Genomic DNA, 27,004 nt, shown 5'->3' with positions numbered 1-27,004 from the left:
TGTATTTTCTGGAATATCACTTGAAATCCCATTTCCTTTGATGCCAGCCTTGTAACAGAAACATGCCTGCAACTAGTGTAACAGCAAAATTTCGTCGGATGATCCGTTCCCATTTGTCATTACTTCATTACCCTATTTCAGCATCATTTAAGGCCCAGTACAGTCAAAACTCTATATATAGAAGCAGTTGAAATTATGACTGCAGAGAGCTCAAGTTAGTACTTACTACCGCGGTAACTACTTCAAACCACGGCGCCACCACTAATGGCAGGAGCAAAAGCGGGTAAGAATGCAACTAATGGGGCACCGGAGAATCCAGTACCAGCTTTTGAGTTGCCGGAAAAACGCCGTACTAAGAAGTATGCTCTCTGCTGTGCCACCCTAGCTTCCATGTGTTCAGTTTTATTGGGTTATGGTAAGTATTTATTCAGTTCAACTTAAAATTAATCATCTTTTTTCTTCTTTTATCTTCTTTTTATCTTTTCGATGCGACACGAGATTAAATGTCATCTTCTTCATCTTCTTTATCTTTTTTTTATCTTCTCTCTTGCTCAGATATTGGAGTAATGACGGGAGCTGCACTTTACATCAAAGAAGACCTCAACATAAGTGATACACAAATAGAACTCCTAATTGGAACCCTAAGCCTCTACTCTCTTATTGGATCAGCGGCAGCTGGAAGGACATCTGATTGGATCGGACGTCGCTACACCATAGTCTTTGCGGCTGTAATCTTCTTCGTAGGAGCCCTCCTGATGGGTTTCGCCCTAAATTATGCCTTCCTCATGGTAGGCCGTTTCGTGGCTGGAATCGGCGTTGGCTACGCTCTCATGATCGCTCCTGTCTACACGGCAGAGGTGTCACCCGCTTCGTGCCGTGGCTTCTTAACTTCTTTCCCCGAAGTCTTCATCAACGTTGGAATCTTGCTGGGCTACGTCTCTAACTTCGCCTTCTCTAGGCTTCCACTTCATTTGGGCTGGCGTCTAATGCTCGGAATCGGAGCGATTCCGTCGGTGTTTTTGGGAGTTTGTGTACTCACCATGCCCGAGTCACCGCGTTGGCTTGTCATGCAGGGTCGACTCGGCGATGCCAAACGGGTTCTCGACAAGACCTCCGATTCCTTAGAGGAGGCCCGGCTGCGACTCGCTGACATCAAGGAAGCAGCAAGGATTCCGGCGGAATGCACCGATGATATCGTGGCTGTACCGAAACAGAGCCACGGCGAAGGTGTTTGGAGAGAGATCTTCCTCCACCCCACACCGGCCGTGCGACGTGTCGTGGTCGCTGCCGTCGGTATTCATTTCTTCCAACCAGCCACGGGGAATGGTGCCGTAGTGTTGTACAGCCCACGGATCTTTGAGAAGGCCGGGATCACTAGTAAGAACAAGAAGCTTTTAGCAACCGTGGCCGTCGGATTCGTGAAGACTATCTTCATCTTGATATCCACCTTCTTCGTAGACAAGGTTGGACGGCGAGTTCTGCTTTTGAGCAGCGTGGGAGGGATGATTATCTCATTGGCTTGTATCGGGTTCGGGTTAACGATGGTGGAAACCCACCCGGATGAGAAGATGGTGTGGGCCATGGTTCTGTGTGTAACGATGGTGTTGGCCTACGTGGCGTTCTACGCCATTGGAATGGGACCTGTCACGTGGGTTTACTGCTCGGAGATATTCCCGTTGAGGCTAAGGGCGCAGGGGTCGAGCATTGCCGTGGCTGTGAATCTTGTCACGGCCGGGGTGACAAACATGACCTTCATATCTCTGTACAAAGCCATCACCATCGGTGGTAGCTTCTTCTTGTTTGCCGGAATATCAACAATGGCATGGGCATTCTTCTTTACATTCCTGCCGGAGACGCGAGGGAAAACCCTGGAAGAGATGGAGGGTCTTTTTGGCAAGTTCAACTGGAGGGCCTCCTTCAAAAACAAAGGCAACAGCAAGGGCAAACAAGCCACTGCCACCACTATTGGTGACGTTCAGTTTGTCACTAGTGGATAAGGCTTAGTCAATTCGACTTTGACTCATTGCATTGTTGGAAAACAGTAATTATTAAATAAATAAAAAAATTAATATTAAGAGTTAATGCCTTGGCAATCGAACTGTAACGTGGCTCCAATGCAGGAGAACTTTGAAACAAGTACGACCTTCAGACCTCCGATACAAAAGTCAAGGGAATCTTCACCTTTATCCTCTCAATTACACTGTCCGTACTTAACGTCATTTACATCTAATAGAGGGAGGTGGACCCCAAAAGAACCCCACTTCAGGCAGTGTGTTCGGGCAGGTGGTAGGATAGTCATTTCTACCTCCTTTGTTAGATGTACTTGACGTCAAGTACGGGCAGTGTAATTGAGAGGATAAACAATCCCGAATTTTTCTCCTCTCAGGTTTTCTACACGATCAGGTTTGTAGGTTCCTCTCATAGGGAGGGCGAAAATGACGACCTCACCTCACTCGGACAGTGTGTTCAGGTAGGGGGTGAGGTCGTCATTTCCGGTCCTCTATGAGAGGAACCTACGAACCTAATTGGGCAGGGAACCTAAGAGGAGTTAAGTCCATGAAGTGATGCCGTTAAGTCTTGCTGGTTACTTTCCTTGAGATCGTATGCTCATCTTAGAGTATGTAATCATGCATATAGTCCTTCTAATCATAATTTCAAAGCCGGGGTTTGATTAGGGTGAGCCATTAAACATTGGGTCAATAGTCATGTAGAATAGATTAAGATAAAAAATGGTGAGACTAGACCATAAATCCGAGTCAAATAAGACTTAGTATTTTTATCTAAGTCATGACAAACTTAACAAATATAGTCATTTTTTAGAAAAATCATATAGTTGATTAAAATCATATAGCCGATTCACTTAGAAACTGAATTGAGTAAAATAATCAATCCATATTCTAAACCAATAAGAAACCCTCAATTCCTCGATTCCCTTCTCTTGTTCAATGGTGTGAACTCAAAATGCAATGATTTGTGATTCTTCTATTTTTTTCTTCCTAGTTTTCCCATATTTATTGTATTAAAAAATAAAAAAAAGTGACCCATTGTTGCACTCACTTATTTGACCATGTTGGAACACTATAGAGTTGTTCTCATCAATAAACGATAGAAGAAAACCTTAAAAACTTGTAAAAAGAAAAAGGGAAAATGTTCATTGGTGGGGGGTGGGGGGCTCGCCCAGACATAGTGGGAGGGCGAAATGATTGCTCTGCCCCCGATCAAAAATGGAAATCCCACCTTCGAGATGCCACTCTACCTGCTTTTATTGGCTGCCACACACACATGGCCCCTGTGCTCCCCGCAGATAACTACTCCTCAATAAAAATAAAAATAAAATAAAATAAAAAGTAGAAGGTATCATGGAGTGAGAAACCAATGTGGAGAGAGAGGGAGACAAAGACATCTTAGGAAGTGATATTTAACATGTTGGTCCTCTACTTATAGAGAGAGATACCTCTTGGACATACTTGTCCAAGGAGGCCAATGGTTATATCTCTTGTAGAGACATTCCAAGAAAAAGAGTCACTGTCGATTGATAACCTGGCGAGCCCGTTGATCGGCTTTTCCAATTTTAGGAACCTCATTTTATCACCCGAGACGTGCACGACAATAATGATCGAATTCGATTGGATAGTGTGAAGTGTCTATTTTTATGGATATGGAGATATTGTATCAATCTCATCTAATGTTTTGAACTATCTTAACTTGCCAAGAAAGATAGCTCTAAAAAATAACCAAAATACCCCTAAAAAAGTGTTGTCCCCATTCCTTGTGAGAGTCTGTAACTCTCTCTCTCCTCCAAAGTATTTGATTTGAATCGTAATGTCCAATCCTAGTGCTCTTCTAAATGGTGAAGAAGCAAAATCATAAAGGGAAATAATTGTTTATTTAGTAAATCATTTTCAAAATGAATAATTACATAATAAAAATTATGTACCAACCTTCCACTAATCAATACCATCATTCATAGTGTATGTCCATATCAAAGTGTCTGAGTACATGATCGGAATCGCAAAATTTGATTTAAAGATTTTTGAAATCATACATATAAATAACATTTTATGAGAATAAATTTTGCAAACCATTTCTAAAACGGTATAGGATCCTGATTCTCATTCGACCATCTACAGACAATCTCTCTTTCTCGATGTTATCCAATCGAGTAATAAAAACCTTGTTGGGTGACTATTTCACTCATAAAATGTTTACCCGCACCTGGCATACCAATTATATGTAGACCATAGGACCTTAGTCATTGATATAACAAATATGTCTAGGCGTACACAATGTAACGACCATATGATAAGGGTACCCAATCCAAACCCTAATCGTGATTCTAATTTAAAGTGTAAACTTATGGACACAAACAGCTCAAAAAGTTCATATCGCATGTACTAATATTAAAACAAAACAAATTAACGGTTCAATATAAACCAGACCAGGTTTGATAGACACATAAATCCAACAGTGACTTCTGTGAATTTTGATTTGAAGAAGTGCCCAGGATCAAAGACAAGACCTCATCCACACTTCTTCTATTAACTAGATTGATATCCATACTTTTAAACGAATGGTGGTATTGAAGACTCTAATATTTCTCATCTTCCAGGTTTTGACTATTCTCTGTTGCTCCTCCTTTATAGTTTTAGAAACTCTACCCTACTTGTTGATCTATGCAAAAGGGAGAGAAAAAAAAAAAACAAAAATGCTTTGATCTGATAATGATCTCGTAAGAAATGGTGAAGCAAACCAAACTTGTTGAACAAAAGGGCAATAATTGAGTACTTATTCCACTAAATCAAGGGCTTGCCTACGACCATAACCAGTACAAGTTTCAAACTAAATACTATGTTTGTATTTGAGATTGTCAAGCACCCCAATAGCATCAACACAGGTCGATTCACCTTGGATGGAATCTTAGAATACCACAAGATTTTTCACCTTACTATTGGAATAAAATAGGTCCGAACAACTGAGAGGTTGGGGGGGAGACTGAACTTCCAAGCATGACTCTTATCTCTATCTGTAAAATGGTCAAGTTACGCACATCAGTTCTCCACGTGGCTTTCTACCTAGAAGAAAGGGTTAAGGGTCTCTGTGTGGTCCCAAAGAGAAATGTGCTTTCACAGGCTGACACGTTCACATGTTTAGTTTTGATTTTCTTGATCCTTAAAGTTGCATGCATCATCTGTTTGTCTTTGTTTTACATTATATGCACCTCACAAAAACAAAACACGTGCTTTTGAAAAATTGGACCTACATGTAGCCCATAAGATCAGTTTCGGTGTCCTGAAAATAGAAAGAGAGGGTAAGTCTTTTTCTTGTGTTAGGTACTAGAGAAGGTGGGGTGAGATTATTGAGAAGATAGAATCCACATGTTGGTGGGGTTTTGTTGAGTGAACATATTGAGATAAAGTTGAAGTAAAGTTACTTTTCCCATGAACAATAATTGATGATAATTTGAATAGTAAAGGGGTGAGATTGAAAATGGAAAGCACCTTCAAGGCTTTTGCCGCCTACTATATTTGTCGATTTCTTCGAATGGTCCATCTATACACTCTCTCTTTTCCCTCTTCAATGGCCAGACCTGTCTGCCATAACCCTAAAACTAAAATAGTAAGAGTGAAACGTAATGGAAAGTTGGGAATTGGTATCCTAAAGGCCTTAAGTGTGAAACATAAAACAGTAATAATGTAAAGTGTAAATGTTAAGGTGGAATACATTATATCGTAAAAATAATAATAATAATAATTAATAACTGATAAAATCATAGTCAGGCAAGGATGGGCTCGACCCGAGGTCTCAGCCTTGGCCTTATTCGACCCTGACCTCGTGCCTGAAAAATGGAACCCTAACCCACCCTCTTGGTTGAAAAATCTGACCCAGGCCTTGTTAGGACTCAAAGCGGGCTCTGAATGACAGGCCAAACTTGTATCCCTAATTTTAATAATCGGATCAGGATTGATCTCGGTCAATATCCATCTAGATCACACTTAATCAATCGGAATTGCCCAAAATTGATTTTGATCTTGAAAACCTTATGAAGGTTGATCTACCAAAAGCCCAAAATTGAGATGTGCCGGATTTGCTGCTATATTTTACTATCCTTTATTTTCCCTAAAAATATTTCTTTGAATCCAAACATATCCTCTCTAATGACATTTAACCATCAGAGTTAACTTCTATTAGAAACCAATTGGTTCAATGTGGGTTGGCCACTTGTGGCTCTTATACGCGATAGTTGGAGTACCCACAACCAATGTGGGATTATTACCTCAATACACCCCCTTACATGCAGGTCTCTTCTGGACTCTATAATCGTGGGTGGAGCAGGGCCTATCATTGTGTATGGTAAGTGTGATCACATGTTTTTTTTTTTTTTTTTGGAGACAGGAGGGGTTTCCGACTTTAGGCCGACTAAATCCCCCCTGGGCTCGTACATGACCCCTGCGCCACGCACGAATCGGGAGCTTCTGGGCCCTAGTGAGCCTCAGGCGGGTGGCCCCAAGAAATTATGCAGCGGCGAAGGTTTGATCACGAGACATCGCTTCCTGAGGCGGAGTCTCATGTCCCCTCCAAGCCAGCTGCGCTAACCCCTTGGGGTTAAGTGTGATCACATGTTATATGAAAGTATTAAATGAAATATTTTTAAATGATTACAAGATATGAGATGAGAACCTAATATTGAGTTTCCAAGAAAGAGAACTCCTTATTCGAGCAATAATCTCCCACTGTCATACATGGGTGTGGGGACACCTTTGTAGACACTTGATTTTTGTCATCCTCCTGGCGATGACGATACACGGAGTATCGGTAATTTCTGTCTCGAACACTAAAAAATAATAAATAATAATAATAAAAATAGATTGCCCAGGTCTTGGCCCAAGGAAGTCTACTGGGTCAAACCCATAAACATCTTTGAGAGTTTAACCTAACAGGGGCAAAAAGGAAAAATAAAAAGAGAAAGCAATTTCTAAAATTCAAAAGAAAAAAATAGAAAAAATAATAAAACCTTAACATATTAAAGGGTAGGGTAAAAAAGGAAAACAAAAACAAGAAGAAATTTTTAAACCAAAAAGATGCGAGGGTAAAACAGAAAAAAATTTTAACTATCCAGGGTTAAAATCGGAAAGAGAATTTTAATAAAAAGGAAACCTAAACCAAAAGGATGAAAGGGAAAACTGATTAAACAAAGGTCAAAAACCTATACTAGGAAAGAGCTTTTAAAAAGAAGGAGGGGAATTGAAAAAAGAAACAGAGAGAGTGACAACACGAAGAGAAAAATACGGATAAGAGAGGGAGGAATTAGAAGAGAAAAGAGGGATACAGAAGAGAGAGGATTCAAAAAAAGAAACAGAGAGACTTCTTTGAGCCGAGATTTCTCTGAGCCGGGGAAGACAACATCGCCACGCTGTTCTTGAGTTGCAGCCCTTAATCAACCATACCAGTTACTCATTAAGCCCTTCTTCTCTATCCACTGAAACTCCCTGCAACCCATCACTCCAACCAATTTTTCTGATTTTTCTTACTACCTACCACAGATCACCCGTTTCTTTCCCCTGAAATCCGTGGTTCTTACAGCCCTTTCGACTCTGGTGCTTGTATGTCATTGAAGAGGATCTGTGGATTCAGAGAATTCTTAACTGGGCGGCTAGCTCAATACTCCCTAGTCAACTCTGCCCTCGTCCCTCTCTCAAAAAGAGCTGAAAGACACAAAGATATGGCTGAAGGAGGAAATCACTACAGTGGTGTTTCTGCTGTGCCAGAGAATCCTACTACCCCTCTTGTATTGCAGGGCAAACGGAAGAGAAACAAGTTTTCCATAATTTCTGCAATTTTAGCTTCAATGGTTTCTATTTTACTAGGCTATGGTCAGTACTTCTGGCTCAACACTCCCTGTTCGTGTTTCTGCTTTCTTCTCTAATTTAGTCTGTTCTTGTTCTTCTTCATTCAGATACTGGTGTGATGAGCGGAGCCTCAATTTTCATCAAAGACGATCTAAAGATAAACGACACACAAATAGAAATTCTAGTGGGAATCATCAACGTCTGCTCCCTACTAGGCTCTGCCGTTGCTGGACGGACCTCCGACTGGATCGGTCGTCGCTACACCATCGTCTTTGCTTCTGTAATCTTCTTCGTAGGAGCTTTACTTATGGGTCTAGCTCCAAACTTCGCATGGCTCATGGTGGGTCGAATAGTCGCCGGAATCGGCGTCGGTTTTGCTCTTATGATCGCTCCGGTTTATACCGCAGAGATTGCTCCGGCAACTGCTCGAGGCTTTTTAACATCGTTCCCTGAAGTCTTCATCAACGCCGGAGTCTTACTTGGCTACATCTCCAATTATTCTTTCGCTAGGCTTCCCGAACACCTCAGTTGGCGACTCATGCTTGGAGTTGGAGGGATTCCTTCGGTATTATTAGCATTTGGGATACTCATCCTGCCCGAGTCACCGCGTTGGCTCGTTTTACAGGGTCAACTCGGTGAAGCTAGGCGAGTACTCATTAAGACATGTGATTCCAAGGAAGAAGCCGAGTTAAGACTCGCCGAGATCAAGACCGCCGTTGGCATACCAGAAAATTGTGAGGACGACGTAGTAACTGTATCCAAACGCAGCCATGGTGAAGGTGTATGGAAAGAGCTCCTACTCCGACCAACACCATCTGTTCGTCGTGTCTTAATCGCAGCCGTTGGTTTATTCTTCTTCCAGCAAGCGTCGGGGATAGATGCTGTAGTGTTGTACAGCCCACGCATCTTTGAGAAGGCCGGGATTAAGAGGAAGAATGATCTGCTGGGAGCGACTGTGGCCGTTGGATTTAGTAAGACAGTTTTCATCTTGGTGGCTACGTTTCTATTAGACAAGATCGGACGGCGGCCGCTGCTTCTTGTAAGTGTAGGAGGTATGATCGTGTCTCTGTTGGGATTAGCATCAGGTTTAATGGTGGTTGATCACTCGGAGAAGAAGCTTATTTGGGCCATAGTTTTGTGTGTGTTTATGACGTTATCGTTTGTAGCTTCGTTCTCAATGGGGTTTGGACCCATTCCTTGGGTGTATGGTTCGGAGATATTCCCTGTACGACTGCGGGCGCAGGGTGTGAGCATAGGCGTGGCGGTGAACAGGGTGACAAGTGGGGTTATAGGCATGACGTTCTTATCACTGTACAAGGCCATCACCATCGAAAGGACCTTTTTTATGTTCGCGGGGATAACCGGAGTAGCGTGGATGTTCTTCTACACGTTCCTACCCGAGACGCAAGGGAAAACCTTAGAAGATATGGAAGGATTGTTTAGTACAAGTAGGTTTAAGTGGAAATTATCCATGAAGAAGGATAATGACGTTGCAGAAAACCATAATTAGTATAATATGTAGTACTTAATTTGGAACTTTGAAGGGGACTTTTCTAAGCTTAAATTGATTGCTTGTTGTATCAAAAATTTAAAAAAAAACAAATGAAGAAAAGGAATGCTAACTGGTCGTGTACTTTTCGCCTTTCCGGGGGGGGGGGGTGTAGGTCATTTCGCGCTCGACTCTATCTTGGTGCAGGTACATGCCACGCTGAGTGACTAGTTAGCATTATTTATTGATTCTGAAGAGTTATTAAGAGGCCATAGGGGTCGAAGGCCTATACGAATCGTCCTACCTTGCCCGTTAATCTACATTATTGACGGGGCTTCAACGAACCAGTGAGTTCATGTGGGGGTTCGGGGCCAATACACCCGAGAAAAAGATTTTAGGGCTATATGGGTATTGGGGTAAAATTCGGTGATAAAGCACAGAATCACCTCACCAATTAGAACTGCCACGTGGTTGACTTGAGGTCATCCCAAGAACCGAACCGAACTGAATCAGAAACCGGGCCGACCTGATCTCTGTCACGTCGCATGGCTGGGTCGAGCACTTTGTTGAGCCCGCGACACATCATCCATGCCGACCTCCTTGGCCAAGCATACACAGGACGGCCTAGGCCGAGGTGACTGACGAACTCGACCTCCCTAGCCGAGCATGCACAGGACGGTCAAGGCCGAGGTGGCCGCCGAGATCAACCTCTCATGGCCGAACTCCATGGCCGAGCCCTCCACTAAGGTCATCACAAAGGCCTGCCGAGAATCGCGGAGCCACGTCAACACCGCCCAAGTATCCCGGGATAAGGATCGAGCCACGATTCCTACACGATATTGAATCATGCTCCCATTGGGACTCTTACCTTAACAGGAGTCCAACCCCAAAAATAGCTCTCCACTCCGTTCTACGTGAAAGAGCCTTCCAAAAGAAGAACTCCTACCATACTAGGACTCTTCCAACCGCCTCACCTCATCCACACTCTATAAATACCCAGGTATGGAGCACAATTCCACATCTGACTTTCACTACGCTGTTACGCTGTTGCACTGGTGATCTAACTTGAGCGTCGAAGAGTCCTAGGCCAGAGCCACACCGGCTCTCTTGTGCTCATCACTTGGTTTTTGCAGGCTCATCCGTGGGCGAACCAAGCATCGGAGGTTTCCATCCGCAACATTCGTGTATAGAGTTGTGCTATAAATTTTTAGCAATGGTTCTTTCTCTACAATGCAATCTGAGAGAGGTGTGAGGACGATCAGCTATAACTCTATTCTCCATTGATAATGGAGCATAGCTCATCTCACCATTGGTGTAGGTAATCTTACTGAATCACGTAAATCCTTGTATGCATTATGTGATAGTTTATTTGATTTCCATTCGTTTTTTGCATCATTATAGGTTTCATTTGATCCCAAGTTTTCAACCCTCTTACAACTAGAGAGTCAATGGTTGCACAACATGTGGTGGAACCAAGATTGAATAAGAGCCTATCTTCCATAAACTCTCAACTAACATAACCAATCTAAATTACACATTTTCACAAATAAAATAAAAGCCAGAAACAATATGAATAATAAAACAATGCAAAGGGGCAATTTTTATTCTTAAAAAGGGGAAAGGAAGAACCTCAGCTGAACCATTGGTCTTCAAGTAGTGCTACGGAGAGAGAGCCCCTGCTCCAAGAACTGTAACAAACATTACTGGCAAGCAAGGCGAAGTTATGATAGGCCTTCCATAACTCCCAAGAGCCCAAAAGGCCCACTAAGCACGGGGAGACAGCTTTTGCTCCAAGACTTGCAACCCAAACACTACTATTATGGCGAGCAAGGACTAGTAGAGATAAGCCTTCTACAGGTACCAAGATCCCATAAGGCCCACCAAGCAAAACAGAGCCCTATTACAACTTGAGAGTCAATGGTTGTCTTAAGCATGCACAGGGACCAAAAGATCACCAGACCTGAAACCAATACACCCGCAGAGGGATACTTATGGAAACATATTGGAAAGGTGGTAAGTGGTTACTTCTCAAAGGTACTTCACCTGCATGTACGTTTAGATGATTCATTCTCTATACCATCTTGGGCTTGGTGGATTTGTGGCCACTTCATCAATTTATCAAGAGAAAACCTAGTTTTTTATCACACGTTTTTTTATTATCACGTGTGATAAAGATGAAGAAAAATCCAAAAGAAAATAAAAGAAATAGGGTTTTCATCAAATGCCCCCCAAACTTTCATTAATTTCAAATGCACTCTTACTTTCCAAACTATGTAACACTCTAGTCCTCCCCGTTAGTTTTTGATGTTATGTTCTAATGTCTAGCATTTTTTGAATGGTTAGACCCCATTTTGCCCTTGAACATGGTTAGACCATTTTACCCTTGATAGGGTAAAGGACTAGAGTTGTGGCAATATGGAAGGCAACTTGATTGTCGCAATATATAAGCATAGGAACCATCTAAGGAACACCAAAGGTCAGGGTAATCTAACACTTCTTGTTGAGTATAACCCCTTCACAACAAGGCAAGCCTTGTAGCGTTCAATAGTGCCATCAGCTTTCTGCTTGACCTTGTACATTCATTTATAGCCGATTGAAGATTTACTTGCAGGGAGAGCCTGCAAAGTCCAAGTATTATTCTGTTCAAGGGCAGAAAGTTCGGCCTTCAAGGCAATCTCTTCCAATAGATGTGATCCGCCAATATCTCCAATGACATTTAACCACCAAACCGCTCCAATGACACCATCCACGGGGAGTGGGGACCACCTCTGGGCACCCCATGGATGGTGGGAGATTGACTCTAGTGGTTAAATGTCATTGGAGAGGATCTTGATTCTGAGAAATATTTTCAAGGAAAATAAAGGATAGTGAAATATAGCAGCGAGGGCATTTTTTTTTTTCTTAATCGTTTTCTAAAAAAAAAAATGCCTTAGTACGTGTTCCCAACTCCGGAGCCGATAGCGATTAGGGTTTGTTTTCCTTTTCTTCCCTCCGCCGCTTACTGTGTGTGTTAGTTTCTTTCTGATGTTGTGCATGTATTATCTCCGCGATTGTGCGTGTTTCTGTCTGCCTTAGTGCGTGTTCCCAACTCTTGATCTCCTCCTCAACTTTTCCGCCATGATTATCTATCTCACCAATGAATAAGATACCGACGACGACGATGATGCCGCTGCTGATAAGCCGACCTAGGGACAGCGCTCATCGCCCATTGTGGCCATCTTCTTTCCTACAATGGCAAAAGCGCTGCACCGACATCAACTCCCTTGCAATGCTTTTGGCATTTGCATGTTGTTCAAGGTAAAGTCAATAGAAGACGACTGTGATTCGACCGTCGGTGATCTTCTAGCACCAATTGTTGGAATATCTTTGGCATCTGGCGAGTTTGCAACTTCCAACAAGCTGATCGATGTGATTCAAGCTCTCGAAGTTGATGTATCTCTGACGAAGCAAAAGAAGGCCAAGAATCAGCAGGAGCTCATGTCCAAAAGCTCACCACATCTTCCCCATGCCCTACGCCCTACTCCCATCTTGACTACCACCGCCGCCAACCATATCCCTACCCCTTCCTAGGGGTGTAAATGAATAGCCGAAATCCGTTTTCGTATCCGTGTCCGTATCCGTTTAGTACTATCCGAATCCGTCCGAAAGCTAAACGGATGCGGATATGGATAGGCTATAGCTATCCGAAAAGCTATATTTACATGTAAACGCATAAAATATCCGATCCGTATCCGTTTAGCACTATCCGAATCCGTCCGATAGCTAATCGGATGCGGATGCGGATATAGCACTATACGAGCCGAATCCGATCCGTTTACAGCCCTACCCCTTCCTCTCCCTGAAGTCCCCCCCCCTATGTGGATTGTTGGGGTGTTTTGCCATTGCCGGCAAACATTCTCTTTTGGTGTGATCCAAAATCCAAAATCTGGTTTTAGTTTTTGTGTTCTATCTGGAGAACACCGAGGGGCTACTAGAGGGTTATTCTTTTCTTTTTATTCGTGTGTTTGCAGGTGATGCAGACTATGGTGCTGATGGCACTGTGGTTATTGTCGGCTCGGATGATCCAACGGTCAGTTAATCTTCACCAACCACCTTCTGTCTACAAACGTCGCTCCACTCACCGATCCAGTAGATCCTTGCAGATATGTTCGAAAGTAGGTTGTGGCAGCATCTTTGGTGGTCTTCTTGCCATCAATCGAAGTTCCACTCGTCGCTCCATCAGATCTTTGCCTATCCGGCATGTCAGTTTGAAAGTAGGATGTGCATGGCAGTATGTCGATGTGCGTGAGCAATGTGGATTTGTTCTTTTTGACACGTATGAGGACTCCTTTCTTGGCACGTTAGTGCATGCGCCTAAACTTAACTATGTTTACAACTTGTTCTCTAGGGAAGTGTTTGTGAACTAACCCCTAGCCTAGATGACCCAGTCAATGGCATGTGAGACTGGATCAATTTCCACTCCTTGGTTTTGGATACTGTATATATCTATTCCTTGTATTTATCATGTCCTTTATCTATTTTAAGTATTTGGAATTCTTTTGTTTGGCGTTGGACACGCATAAATGAATAGCCTCTTTCTACCCAAAAAAAAAAAATGAGAGGGTATTTTTTCTTTGGTTTCTATCAAAGACAAAATTTTGCTGCTACACTTGTAGCAGGAATTTTAAGATCATAAAGGGTATTATGGAAAATATAAAAACCTAGGAGAGTATTTATGAATCCAAAAAAAAAGTAAATTATTCATTTCCTTGGCAGGTAACCTTGTAGTAGGAAACATTCCTGCTACACGTTTTTGGTAAAATTCCTGCTACAAGTTTAAGAGTAAAAAAATTTCCTCTATCAAAACTTGGATTACTTTGTTGAAACATTAACATGGATGAAGTGATATCTTTCGAAAAAAAATATAATAATAACAATCATTGAGTTCACTTGTTTTCGAGTCTGGCATAAATGAAACCTATGGTGTTTCAATCATGGAGACTGAAGATCAAAACCCAATGCCAAGACTTTGAAACGAAATCCAACACGTCTCAATTTTGGGCTTTCGAAAAGGTTCACAAGGTTTTCAAGATCAAAATCAATTTTCATTACAAAATAGGGACAATTCCGATCGATCCAATCCAATTTAGGGCGATCTTGATAGATATTGACTGAGACCGATTCTGATCAGATAACTAAAACTAGGGATGCAAATTTGGCCAGGTCAGCCTAATCCTGCTTTGAGCCCGAACAAGGTTAGGGCCAGATTTTTCAAACAAGAGGACAGGTTAAGGTTCTATTTTTCAAGCACGAGGTCAAGGTTGGATAGGACCAAGGCTATGCCCGGCCCGGCCCGGCCTGCCCTAGCCCGACCATGATTTTATCAGTTATTAATTATTTAGTTATAAACAGAATTTATAACTGGACGTTGTTTAGCCCTTAAATAGAATGCATTTTTTATGATTTGAGGGTACATAATGTAATTTCACTTTTTTACATTTTTCTTTTCGTTTTACTTCCTCCCGATTCTATTGCCGGTGTGAAACCCTTGTCCTCTGTTTGTTTCAGAAGTGAAACCTTCCCAACTCGCCTCCCCTGTTTGCATCCAAGGCCGCTTCCTCCGAGAAAAGGTAACGAGAATGGCGGGGGTGGGGCAGGGGATAAACACAGAGTGAAAATAAAGGGTGGAGGTGGGGGCTGGGATATATAGTTTTGTAGAGGAGGAGGCGGGAAAGGTTTTGCAGAGTAGGGGAAGGGGGTGGTGCAGGGATTGAGTGACCGTCTAACGAGAGTTGCTGCAGCAGTAGGCTTGTGAAGCTTTGTTTTGAGTTATTGTTCAGAAATGGTGGTGTTCCTTGGATTTTGGGTTATTGTTTAGAAATGGTGGTGTTCCTTCGATTTTCCGAGATTTTTAAAATAATTTCAGTTGATATTCGTGGTCCCTATTTGTATTTCAGTAGGAATAGTATTCTATTGAGACTGTTTGGTTGAATCAAAGAGGTTTCTAAGACATTTAACTGCAAAAATCGTGAAACCCGTGCCAACTCGTCCAATTGGGATCCGTTGTGTTGGATACGATTGGAGCCATAACCGTCATGGCAATGTCCTATTGATAGACGAAGAACTTGCAGCGGCAAGTCTTCTCCGGCAAGCACCACCTGTAACCGAACACCCACCCAACCAATAGACTATACAATGTTCTCTGATTTTTTAAAATTCGTCGAAGGAATTGCACAGCCTATCCTCGTTAATCGCTTGAAAATCTCTCCTTGGGTGAAAAGTGGTTGGCTGTTCCTGTTCCGGTTATGGCTCCAACCATAGAAAGTCCCATGAAGGATAAGACGAATTCATGGAAATTTTGGAGGGGACACCACATCTACTCCCTCTCTTCGATGGAGGAGACATTACTGCTCGTATGTTGCAAGTGGCAGCAGGTTTGGGATGGGCATAGGGAATCGTAGGGGGTAAGAGAGAGTAAAGGAGTAGGAGAGGGAGCCATAGCCAACGACGGAGCGGAGAGAGGAAACGGAGAAGAAAGGGAGAAGGAGAGAGGAGAAGTAGGTGGAGAGTACAATTACAAAAAAACACCATATTTTAAGAGGTTGACAAGTAGAATGGACTGGAATAAGTCCGACTACAACACATTATTGTAATAACCGGGTTGATTACAAACAGTTTTACCCTTAAATTTTAAAGCCTTAAGGATACCAATTTCCAACATTCCAATTTCCATTACGTTTCACTCTTTTACTTTTTTTTTCACTTTTTGGGTTATGACAGGTAGGTCTGGCCATTGAACAGAGTCCGTTTCACTCTTTTACTTTTTTTAGTTTTAGGGTTATGGCAGGCAGCTCTGGACATGAGAGAGAGAGAGAGAGAGAACGTTTCACACTTTTACTTTTTTTAGTTTTAGGGTTATGGCAGGCAGGTCTGGAAATTGGAGATTGGAAGAGAGAAGCCGCACTTAAGGGAAAAGCCTTGAAAGACCGTGCTGCCGAGACACACTCCTACCTGCAATGATCGTTTTATCCAAATCCACATTCTCTATTTCTGCTTGCCCCTATTTGCATGTGCGTCCTATTCACAATGGGGCACGTAAAGATTGCCTTACCCTTGTTTGGACAAGACGTTCGAGCAGGAGTAAGGCGATCTTTACGTGTCCTATTGTGTGTAGGACGCACATGAAAGTACGAGCAGGTGGAAGTAGAGGATTTGAACTCGTTTTATCCTCATTAGGACAAAGCATTTGGGCAAGGATAAGGCGGACATTATACGCAACACAGTATCTGGCCAACATGGTCCTACCAGACAGCTCGGCAGTAGAAGATCTAAATTGCCTTGAATGTGCTTTCCACTTTCCATGAGGCGTGTTAAGGGCCGATACCAAGATAACGAAATAAGTCACGCATTTAAGGTTTTCCGTACAAAATCAGTTTGATCTAGATCAGCAATAATCGGGATCGACCAATTCCAATCCAATTCTTAAACCCTGTTTGGATCCCAAGGTAAATGGAACGGGAAAAGAATTCCATTACTTTGTCCGGGTGTAAGTTTTTAGAGCGTGAGAGAGAGAAATGAAGCTTGGTCCCTTGCAATGTTCATATTTTCTTTACTTGTCATCCAAACATAGCTTGAGTTTACATTAATTTCTTTATCTAAAAAATAAATAAATTTACACTAGATCCCATTTTGTTTGATTAATTAAGGGTGATGAACTTACAAAAACTTAAGGACATCATTAATTGTTTTGTCTATTGATATAGCACTTCAAATCCCACCACCAAATTGTTGGGACTTTGATTATTGTTCATAGGAAAAGTAATTTTACCTCAACTTTATCTCAACATTTTCATCCAACAAAACCCATCAATATGTGGATCCGATCCTTTCAACAATTCCACCACATCTTCCCCTCTAAACAAACAGGGCCTAATTCAAGAAAAAGACTTACCCTCTCTTTCTATTTTCACAAGCAGACCGAAACTGAAACTGACCTAATGGACTAAATGTAGGCTCAAATTGATCAAAAGAACGTTTTTTTTTTTTTTTTTTTTTGAGATGCATAATGTAAAACTATGCATGCAACTTTTAAGGATCAAGAAAATCAATACTACTCAAACTTTTTGAGAGAAATTAAACAAGCAGCACGGAAAATTAAGCAAAATTAAGTATGTGGACGTGTTAGCTTGTTGTGAAAGTACATTTCTCTTTGGGGGAAAATTATCAGCCCCAGTACTACTGGGGGTATTGTGCGCATCGTGCGGTGTAGCACCGCCCATGTGTGCACAATGGGGCCCATCATGCACACATGGGCAGTGCTGCACCACACGATGCACACAGCACCCCAAGTAATACTGGGGGCGATAAAGATCCCTCTTTGGGACCACACAGAAACCCTTTCTTCTTATTGGTAAAAAGTCACGTGCAGAGCTGATTTGCATACCTCGACAATTATACATATAGAGTCGGAAAAGGGGATTTGGCTCCTGTCCTGCCGTGGCGGGAGCTGGAGCGTCCAACACCTATCTCAGATGCTGCCACGTAGACAGGAGACCATCCAACGGTAAATTTTGTGTTTTCCTTAGTTTTACCCATTTGCCTCCTTCGTCCTCTCTCACCCGACTTCAGTGACGAACCCGACTCGTTTTCTTTATGAATTTTGAAACCTAACGAAACCCATTAACCCCTTTCGTCTTCCCCCTTTATTTTCTCCGTCCATCTCTTGACCTCGCGACAAACCCTAGCAGCGGCAACACCTCATCTCATTGCAACAAAGGGGTGAGCGACGAGCGGGAGCGAGCAACGAGCGGCAACGAGTGACCTCGCAACGAACCCTAGCAGCGGCGAACACCTCATCTCATTGCGACAGAGTGGAGCTCCACTGGTTGAGCGACGAATGGCGGCAAGCAACGAGCGGCAGTAAAAGGTTCTTCAGAGACAGAGGTATTCACGTCTAGTTCTCTTAACCTTCTTCTACTGCAAACTTTGTATTATTCATGCCTTCACAGCATTGATCGGATGTGTTATGCCTTCCCTTTTTTTTCCTTTTCCTTTTCGTCTTTTTTTTTTTCTGGTGTTTTGCACTGTTACTAGTATGCATATGGATCCTAGTATGCTTTGAGGGTTGACGCCTGTTTGAGGCTTCTCGAAACTGAATATTTTATGAAATTTTTGTCCTTTCAACCGAAATTTCAAACTTTTTTTTTTTTTTCTCCTTTTAATTCTTTTAAACTTTAAATTATTGATGAAATAATTTGAAAGAAGTTGCACTTGACCATGCTTTCCCTTTGCCTGCCATGGCCGCCTCTTTACTGCAATCCGAAAATCCAAATTATAGATCTCAGACACAAGCAGAGGCCCAATGATCTAATCTGTGATCAGATCTGAGATAAAGGAAGCAACTTTGTTGTTAATAGAAGAAATCAGATCAATGTAATGGGAGAGAAAAGCGATGAGATGGACCTGTTTGGGAGGAAAAAGAGAGGAGAAGAAATAAAGTTTGGGATACCAATCATGTATGTACTGCTTAATAACACTAAAACTCTTAATAAACTTATATTCTTTACTCATATCATCTCTAATTGATGGGTGATGTATTACATATCTATGGACCTTTTCAAATTCAATAATTGACTCATAAAAGGTCTTCTCATCAAACATTCTTTAAAATTCAGTAATTGACTCAAAAAAGGTTCTTCACAGACAGAGGTATTCACGTTCGGTTCTCTTAACCTTCTTCTGCTGCAAACTTTGTATTTCCCTTTTCCTTTTCGTCTCTTTTTTTTTTTTTATAATTTTTTCTAGTGTTTTGCACTGTCATTGTCATTGGGCTTAAGGCAGAGTGAGAGCGACAATTTTGTGCCGAAAAAAAAAACGATTCTCAAAGTGCTGTAATCAACAATAAAGAGTTTATGGTTTTAGGGATTAGCTGATGCAATACTAAAAAAATCTAAACCTAATATCCTCCACCCAAATTCTTTTTTATTTTTATTTTTATCCTACACATAATGCTAATTAGGTAGAAAGAACTCAAAATTTTCTCTTTATGGAATTGCAGTAATGAGACCTAACTGCAACTCAGACTTATGGTTTTGCCTACTTAACATATTTACTGCAAACCTGCTTTTTGTTGTTCCTTCTTCTTTTATCCCCAAGGTTTTAGCATAGAAGAGAATTGAGGGTTCGATTGCCTTGATATGGATAAGAGAAACTGCAGCATTCCTGCTGTAGCCTAAAAGTAAGAACCCCATTCTTTCCCAAGTACATAGAAGAGATGCTAAAATAATCTAATCGGATTTTAGTAGAGACACAACAGAGGAGGAAGAGGAGAGAGATAAGAAGGGGATTGGTTCTGTTATTTACTGTAAATAGATGGTTTTTTGAACTCATTAATGGTGTGTGTATGTAAGGAGGGATGAGAAGGAAGATGATGATTATGTATGTAAGTATGTTTGATGTAATCATCTCATCACAAATAAAGAAGAAGCAAGGAGGAGTAAGGCTGCAAGCAAGAGCAACAGCAACAGCAACAGCAACCAAACCTTCTTTTTTTTAGACTTTTTATTTATTTCATCAATTTAGGTTAGAAGGTTTAGAAAGGTGGGGTCTTTTGTGTTTGGTTTCCACTCTGTTTTTGTTTCTATTTCTATTCTCTCCTTTTCTTTTTGTAATGTAAAAAAAAAAAAAAAAAGATGAGGGAAGAGGGGGGGCGGGGAAGAGGTGTTACTTTGGCTAATGGGGGGTTTTGATTTTACCTTTGCGGCTTTTGGAGAAAAGAATGTGTAAAAAGAAGGAGCTCCCATTATTGGGTGGGGGTTTGAATTTCAGATTGTAAATATATTTGCCCCCTTGCAGTGAATGGTTGTCTTTTGTCAATTTCTTGTAATGGTTTCTTTGTTAATGGTTGTCTTTTGTCAATTTCTTGTAATGGTTTCTTTGTTAGTTTTTAAGATCTCTTCCCAAAACCCATTGACTGTGTCCAAGTGCAAAGTAGAGGCTGGGTCTTTAGTGTGATTTTTTGGTGAAACTTTTTAGTGTGATTTGGGGTCATGAAATCGTGTAATACTGAAGGGTTTACACGTGGTTGGTCTCTGGTCCACCACTGCACTGGCCTTTACTGTTCATTAAGTCCTTTTCTGGTTTTGGTCGGTATTAAAATGATGGGTCATGGAGGAACTTGGCCTAACAATGGCATGTGACTTGGTACAACAGCTTTGTTGTTACTGGATTCAGGGCCGAAGGAAGGGATTTTTTTAGGGAAAATTTTATGGACACCCCCTCTAAGTATCAATATGTCAGGGACTTACCCCCTCTCAAAGACATGAACACTGACATTTATTTTCGGGTTTTGTAACTTGATTTCTATTTCTGTTGTTCTTGTTCTAGATGGGTGGAGATAGTGAAACCAATAGTAAATATTATTTGTGGTTCATTTGTAATGATTAGTTTATGAATATATATATATATATAGACCGTTTTGTTGCTGTCCAACATCGACCGTTTTTTTTTTGTTTTTTTTGGGAATAAGTTTGTTTAACTTGCATACAGGATGACAACCATGGATGTGGACTGTTCAAGTGGATTGAACACAACTCGTTGGCAGATGATGGGGGCTCTACCTTTTCAACAGAAGATATGGGAAGTTCGTCTCACATTGGGAAGACTACAGACTTGGCTACAGAAACAAAGCAAAGAAAATCCATTGAATTTGTGGAAGGATACGTGCGTGGACAACTTAAAGTACTGACGGATGTCCTTGATCTTCTAAAAGGAGTGGACATAAACAAATAGTTAACCAATATTGACAGATGTCTTTGATTTGGTGGGAAGATTAACAATGTACCATATAAGTGACTTTGTATTTGGACATTAGTGTGTAAGTGTGTTTAAACTTGATTTTGATGTTAGATCTCGTTAGAATCCCTTTGTAAGATGATGGGTGTGGGAAACAGTTGAAGAGCAAAACAGTATCTTTGGCATTTTATCTTTTGGGCAGCTTAGATGCTCTGCCCCATGGTTGATTTGAGTAGATTTTATCTTTTCTTGGTTTCCTTGAGGAGCACTAAGATTCTCCATTGGAGGAACTAGAGTTCTAAATACGAAGAGCTTGGGAATGACGAAGTGATGGTAGGCACATCTTTATCAAATTTTGGTGAGTTTCCTTGTGAAATCCTGGAAAGAATTGATGCAAGACCTTGGCATTGATATGCACAGAGCCGGAAGCTCTAGTATGCCGCAGTTGCTGGAAGGCAACAAGCCTCCGGGGCTGTCAAACAAGCATTGGACAGCCCAAAGAAGATTCCTAGAAGAAACAAACATTGGACCGTCTTGGTACTCTTATCTGTTTTATTAATCCATTCCTGCTGTTGAGTTTCCTTTCTTGAGGGTTTGTCCTAATCATGGCACTTAACATTGCAGGTGCAATCAGAAGGAAACGATCTAAAGATACCCTCATCTTATCTGGAGTCATTGCAGCTTGCACAGTGTTCCTGCTGATTATCTACTGGCTTTCAAAATAGAAACAAATAAAAGATCATGATCCATGTAAATAGGAGGAGATGAGAGTGCCACAACAGCAGGAGTTTTGCTACTACATTTTGTTTGAAGCAAGATGAAGAGATGTAAATATGTAAAATCCTGGTATCAATATATTTTTAACACTTGAATCATCCATGAACTGTATTTGGCCAGAACCCATCCCGATCAAGCATCTTTTGCAAAGTGAAGCCAGTTAAGGATCACACTACTAATGTGTGATGCAAAAGCAAATATCAATGTAGACAGGAACGATGCATTAGATTTTAATGAAACAGTCATAGATAATCAATAAAAACCAAATTATTTACCATCTAATGCATTCCAGAATCAACAAAAAAGAGGGGGGGGGGGGGGGAAGTAAACCTGTTCAGCAACATACCCAATTACCCAATTTAGATAATATATAAACTTCATATTCCCCTTCACGGATTTGGCTCCAAATTTAGATAATATATAAACCTGTTCAACAACAAAAAAGTTTTTTCCCTTTAAAACTTTTGTTTCTAATTATCCAAAGGACTAGTTTCCTCTGTTTTTTTTTTCTCTCTTTATATTCCATCTTGAAATTAAAGTCCAGAAGACCACTGTCCTTACTTTGGTTTTATGTTCTTTCTATTTCAAGTAAAAAACCAACATCTCACACACTACTTTCGGCCTCACCTATCATTACCCAACCTTGTTAAGAGAATATCCAATCTCTTAAGCCTTTCTTATACCCTTTGCACAGACCCTTTTGATATAAAATAAAAAAAAAAAAAACTTCTGTTTCCAAAGCCCTTTTTCAAGTTAACTGTCTCATTTAAAACATGTAAGCTTGTTCACTCTAAGTTTTAAAGAGAACATGGGAGACAGGTTCTACAGCTATACTGACACACGCAAGCAATACAGCTTCTTATGCAATACACATTAATCCTTTATAGCCATGCATGTGGGTTTATTGACCTTTGTGTTAGCCAACAGCCAAGGTAGAACCATAATTAGTAACCAGATTATCTGTTTATAATCCATGTTTACTACTACTAAGTAGCTAGTACAGAAATTAAAAGCAACCAACAACACCTTTGCAACTATTGCTAGAAGACCATAAAAAGAAGGAAGATCAAACCAGTGGAACTCAAATGTACAGCTCATTTACACCTCAAGAATGGCTTGATTCATGATGTCCTTCATTTATTGGACATGAAATACTAGTACTTTGTCCCTCTTTAATCTGAATTAAATATCTATATTGGGTTGTACCAGTAGGGCTTCTTCTTCTTTTTCTTTTTTTTTTTAATTTATTTATGACAAAACCCACTTCCAAAAGTCCCAACAAAGAACACCATACACTGACACAACTTGAACATCTTTTCTATATCTTTGAAACAAAATCACATTTGGTCCCATAAAAAAGGAAAAGGTGAAGCCTAATTAAGCTTGTCCCAGTGGATTAAATTGAAAATTCAAAATGGAGCTAAGTTCTCATTTTTTTTTGTTTTCTTAGAAGTTACTGGTCTCCACAATCAATTTTCTCTGAGTATTCAATTCAAATCTGTCTTAATTAGCAAAATATGGTACATGCACAGGGGATGGTGGTGGGGGAAGGGCAGCAGGCTTTTAGCTTATGGGAATGCTGGAGCACCTGTGATAAAAGAAGAAGGAACAACAAAAAGAAGATATATCAAGTAGGCAAAACCATAAGTCTGAGTTGCAGTTAGGCAAAATTGTCTATATCGTTTTCCTACCTTTTCTATATCGTTTTTTTTCTGCACAAAATTGTCTCTCTCCCACTCAGCCTCACTCAGCCTTAAGCCCAATGACAGTAACAGTGCAAAACACTAGAAAAAATTTAAAAAAAAAAAAGAGATGAAAAGGAAAAGAGAAAAAAGGAAGGCTTAACACATCCGATCAAAGCTGTGAAGGCATGAATAATACAAAGTTTGCAGCAGAAGAAGGTTAATAGAACTGGACGTGAATACCTCTGTCTGTGAAGAACCTTTCACTGCCGCTCGTTGCTCGCCACCGTTCGTCGCTCAACCAGTGGAGCTCCACTCTGTCGCAACGAGATGAGGTGTTCGCCACTGCTAGGGTTCGTCGCGAGGTCACTCGTTGCTGTTCGTTGCTCACTACCGCTCGTCGCTCGCCCCTTTGTCGCAACGAGATGGGGTGTCGCCACTGCTAGGGTTTGTCGCGAGGTCAAGAGATGGACGGAGAAAATAAAGGGGGAAGACGAAAGGGGTTAATGGGTTTCGTTAGGTTTCAAAATTCATAAAGAAAACGGGTCGGGTTCGTCACTGAAGCCGGGTGAGAGAGGACAAAGGAGGCAAATGGATTAAACTAAGGAAAACACAAAATTTACCGTTGGATGGTCTCCTATCCACGTGGCAGCATCTGAGATAGGTGCTGGGTGCTCCAGCTCCAGCCACGCCAAGACAAGAGCCAAATCCAAAAGAACAGGATTCTGTCCAGTTGTGGTGGGGGCTGGACCGTCCCACATGTGAAGTGATAACAGTAACCCCACCCCTGTTTTTACTGTCGTTTACTGGGGTTGGACCGTCCAGCTCCCACCACGAGTCATGCTTGGAAATCTCAGTAGTTGAAAAATCATGTGCAATAAGATTCCATCCAAGGTGAGTGGGCAAGAAGAAATTCTGCAATGGGTTGGTAAGCCAACCTTTTGACTATTTGCATCCCTTATACATATCTGCTATGCCATCAAAGATAAAAATACATGGAGAGGGTAAACAGATGCATCAGCAAACAAAGAGAAATCAAAATTTTTGTACCAGGGATTGGATAAAACCTCACCAACAACAATCTAGGCCGTTCTGAGTAACAAATCTGGTATAAACCAATCCATGTAAACACATCAAAATCCTTTTCTTTTTTTTTTTTTCCTTTTTTGGTTAAAAGACATTTTATTGAAGCGGCAAAGCTGAGGCATCCGAGTTACATAGATCCCAACACATCAAAATCTAAATTACAGGAAAAAATGAAAAACATGGAAGTTTATGCTTCTTGTTCATTGTCTCCCTAATCAGAGAAGACGAACGAAGTCTCATGAATTAGACCATCATGATAATACTTGGGAACCAAAAACAATCCAAGTTAGAAAGCTGCATTAGATCTTTCTAGAATTCCAAATAGATAGCGAAAAACATGAGATCCAGGTGGAACGTGTTTTAAGTATGTATTACATAGTATACTAATTTTGGTTTTCTACAACGTCATTATCCTTCTCCATGGATAATTTCCACTTAAACCTACTTGTATTAAACAATTCTTCCATATCTTCTAAGGTTTTCCCCTGCGTCTCTGGTAGAAAAATGTAGAAAAACGTCCACGCTACTCCGGTTATCCCGGCAAACATAAAAAAGGTCCTTTCGATTGTGATGGCCTTGTACAGTGACAAGAACGTCATGCCTATAACCCCACTCGTCACCCTGTTCACCGCAACACCTATGCTCACACCCTGCGCCCGCAGCCGTACAGGGAATATCTCCGAACCATACACCCAAGGAATGGGCCCAAACCCCATCGAGAACGAAGCTACGAACGATAACATCATAAACACACACAAAACTATGGCCCAAATAAGCTTCTTCTCCGAGTGATCAACTACCATTAAACCTGATGCTAATCCCAACAGAGACACGATCATACCTCCAACACTTACAAGAAGCAGCGGCCGCCGTCCGATCCTGTCCACTAGAAACATAGCTACCAAGATGAAAATTGTCTTACTGAATCCAACGGCCAGAGTTGCTCCCAGCAGATCATTCTTTCCCTTAATCCCAGCCTTCTCAAAGATGCGTGGGCTGTACAACACTATAGCATCTATCCCCGATGCTTGCTGGAAGAAGAATAAACCAACGGCTGCGATTAAGACACGACGAATAGATGGTGTTGGTCGGAGTAGGAGCTCTTTCCATACACCTTCACCATGGCTGCGTTTGGGTACGGTCACTACGTCGTCCACACAATTTTCCGGTATTCCAACGGCGGTCTTGATCTCGGCGAGTCTAAACTCGGCCTCTTCCTTGGAATCACATGTCTTAATGAGTACTCGCCTAGCTTCACCGAGTTGACCCTGTATAACGAGCCAACGCGGTGACTCGGGCAGGATGAGTATCCCAAATGCTAATAACACCGAAGGAATCCCTCCAACTCCAAGCATGAGTCGCCAACTGAGGTGTTCGGGAAGCCTAGCGAAACAGTAATTGGAGATGTAGCCAAGTAAGACTCCGGCGTTGACGAAGACTTCAGGGAACGATGTTAAAAAGCCTCGAGCAGTCGCCGGAGCAATCTCTGCAGTATAAACCGGAGCGATCATGAGAGCAAAACCGACGCCGATTCCGGCGACTATTCGACCCACCATGAGCCATGCGAAGTTTGGAGCTAGACCCATAAGTAAAGCTCCAACGAAGAAGATTACAGAAGCAAAGACGATGGTGTAGCGACGACCGATCCAGTCGGAGGTCCGTCCAGCAACGGCAGAGCCGAGTAGGGAGCAGACGTTGATGATTCCCACTAGAATTTCTATTTCTGTGTCGTTTAACTTTAGATCGTCTTGGATGAAAATTGAGGCTCCGCTCATAACACCAGTATCTGAATGAAGAAGGACAAGAGACGAAATTAGAGAAGAAAGCAAAAACAGAGAGTGTTGAGGCAGAAGTACGACTGACCATAGCCTAGTAAAATAGAAACCATTGAAGCTAAAATTGCAGAAATCATAGAAAATTTGTTTCTCCTCCGTTTGCCCTGCATTACAAGTGGGGTAGTAGGATTCTCCGACATGGCATAAACACCCCCTTCACCCATAGCTTTGTGTAGGGACGAGGGCAGAGTGGACTAGAGAGTATTGAGCTAGCAAACAATTGAAGAAATCTCTGAATCCAGATCCTCTCCCGTGAAAATAGAGAAACGGAGAATGGATAGAGACTGCTCTATTGAATTGATATGAATGGAAGAGATTACAAAGAGCAATTATATATAATATAATATATTGCTGGATAACTTATCAAGAGAAAACCTAGTTTTTTATCACACGTTTTGTCTCACGTGCGATAAAAATGAAGAAAAATCCAAAAGAAATTTATTTTTTGAGTGGGTGGTAGCAGCGCGTCATTTTCGTTAAACGCAACATTTAACTCAACGATTAAATCTGAACCGT

At 41.5% G+C, this 27,004-nt stretch overlaps 3 protein-coding genes across 3 annotated transcripts; 2 read left to right on the top strand and 1 right to left on the bottom strand.

The window, feature by feature from the left end:
- The first annotated feature begins 264 nt into the window (after positions 1-264).
- Positions 265-24,932, top strand: LOC122658816 (putative polyol transporter 1). The gene is made up of 4 exons (XM_043853937.1): positions 265-415; positions 556-1,998; positions 11,769-11,780; positions 24,904-24,932. The coding sequence occupies exons 1-2, from the start codon at positions 265-267 to the stop codon at positions 1,995-1,997; spliced, it is 1,593 nt and encodes a 530-aa protein (XP_043709872.1). The 3' UTR covers position 1,998; positions 11,769-11,780; positions 24,904-24,932.
- LOC122659005 (polyol transporter 5-like) lies at positions 7,687-9,357 on the top strand. The gene is made up of 2 exons (XM_043854170.1): positions 7,687-7,871; positions 7,955-9,357. The coding sequence occupies exons 1-2, from the start codon at positions 7,721-7,723 to the stop codon at positions 9,355-9,357; spliced, it is 1,554 nt and encodes a 517-aa protein (XP_043710105.1). The 5' UTR covers positions 7,687-7,720.
- A 104-nt stretch (positions 24,933-25,036) lies between the features above and the next one.
- LOC122659004 (polyol transporter 5-like) lies at positions 25,037-26,637 on the bottom strand. The gene is made up of 2 exons (XM_043854169.1): positions 26,517-26,637; positions 25,037-26,439 (listed from the first exon to the last, which is right to left on the bottom strand). Exons 1-2 carry the CDS (start codon positions 26,626-26,628, stop codon positions 25,037-25,039), a joined length of 1,515 nt encoding a protein of 504 aa, XP_043710104.1. The 5' UTR covers positions 26,629-26,637.
- Between the last annotated feature and the right edge of the window lie 367 nt (positions 26,638-27,004).

This window comes from Telopea speciosissima, chromosome 4, assembly GCF_018873765.1.
Source record: "Telopea speciosissima isolate NSW1024214 ecotype Mountain lineage chromosome 4, Tspe_v1, whole genome shotgun sequence".
Taxonomy (NCBI): Eukaryota; Viridiplantae; Streptophyta; class Magnoliopsida; order Proteales; family Proteaceae; genus Telopea; species Telopea speciosissima.
The sequence above is the reverse complement of the archived record's forward strand: the minus strand, read 5'-3'. Positions and strand labels throughout refer to the sequence as shown.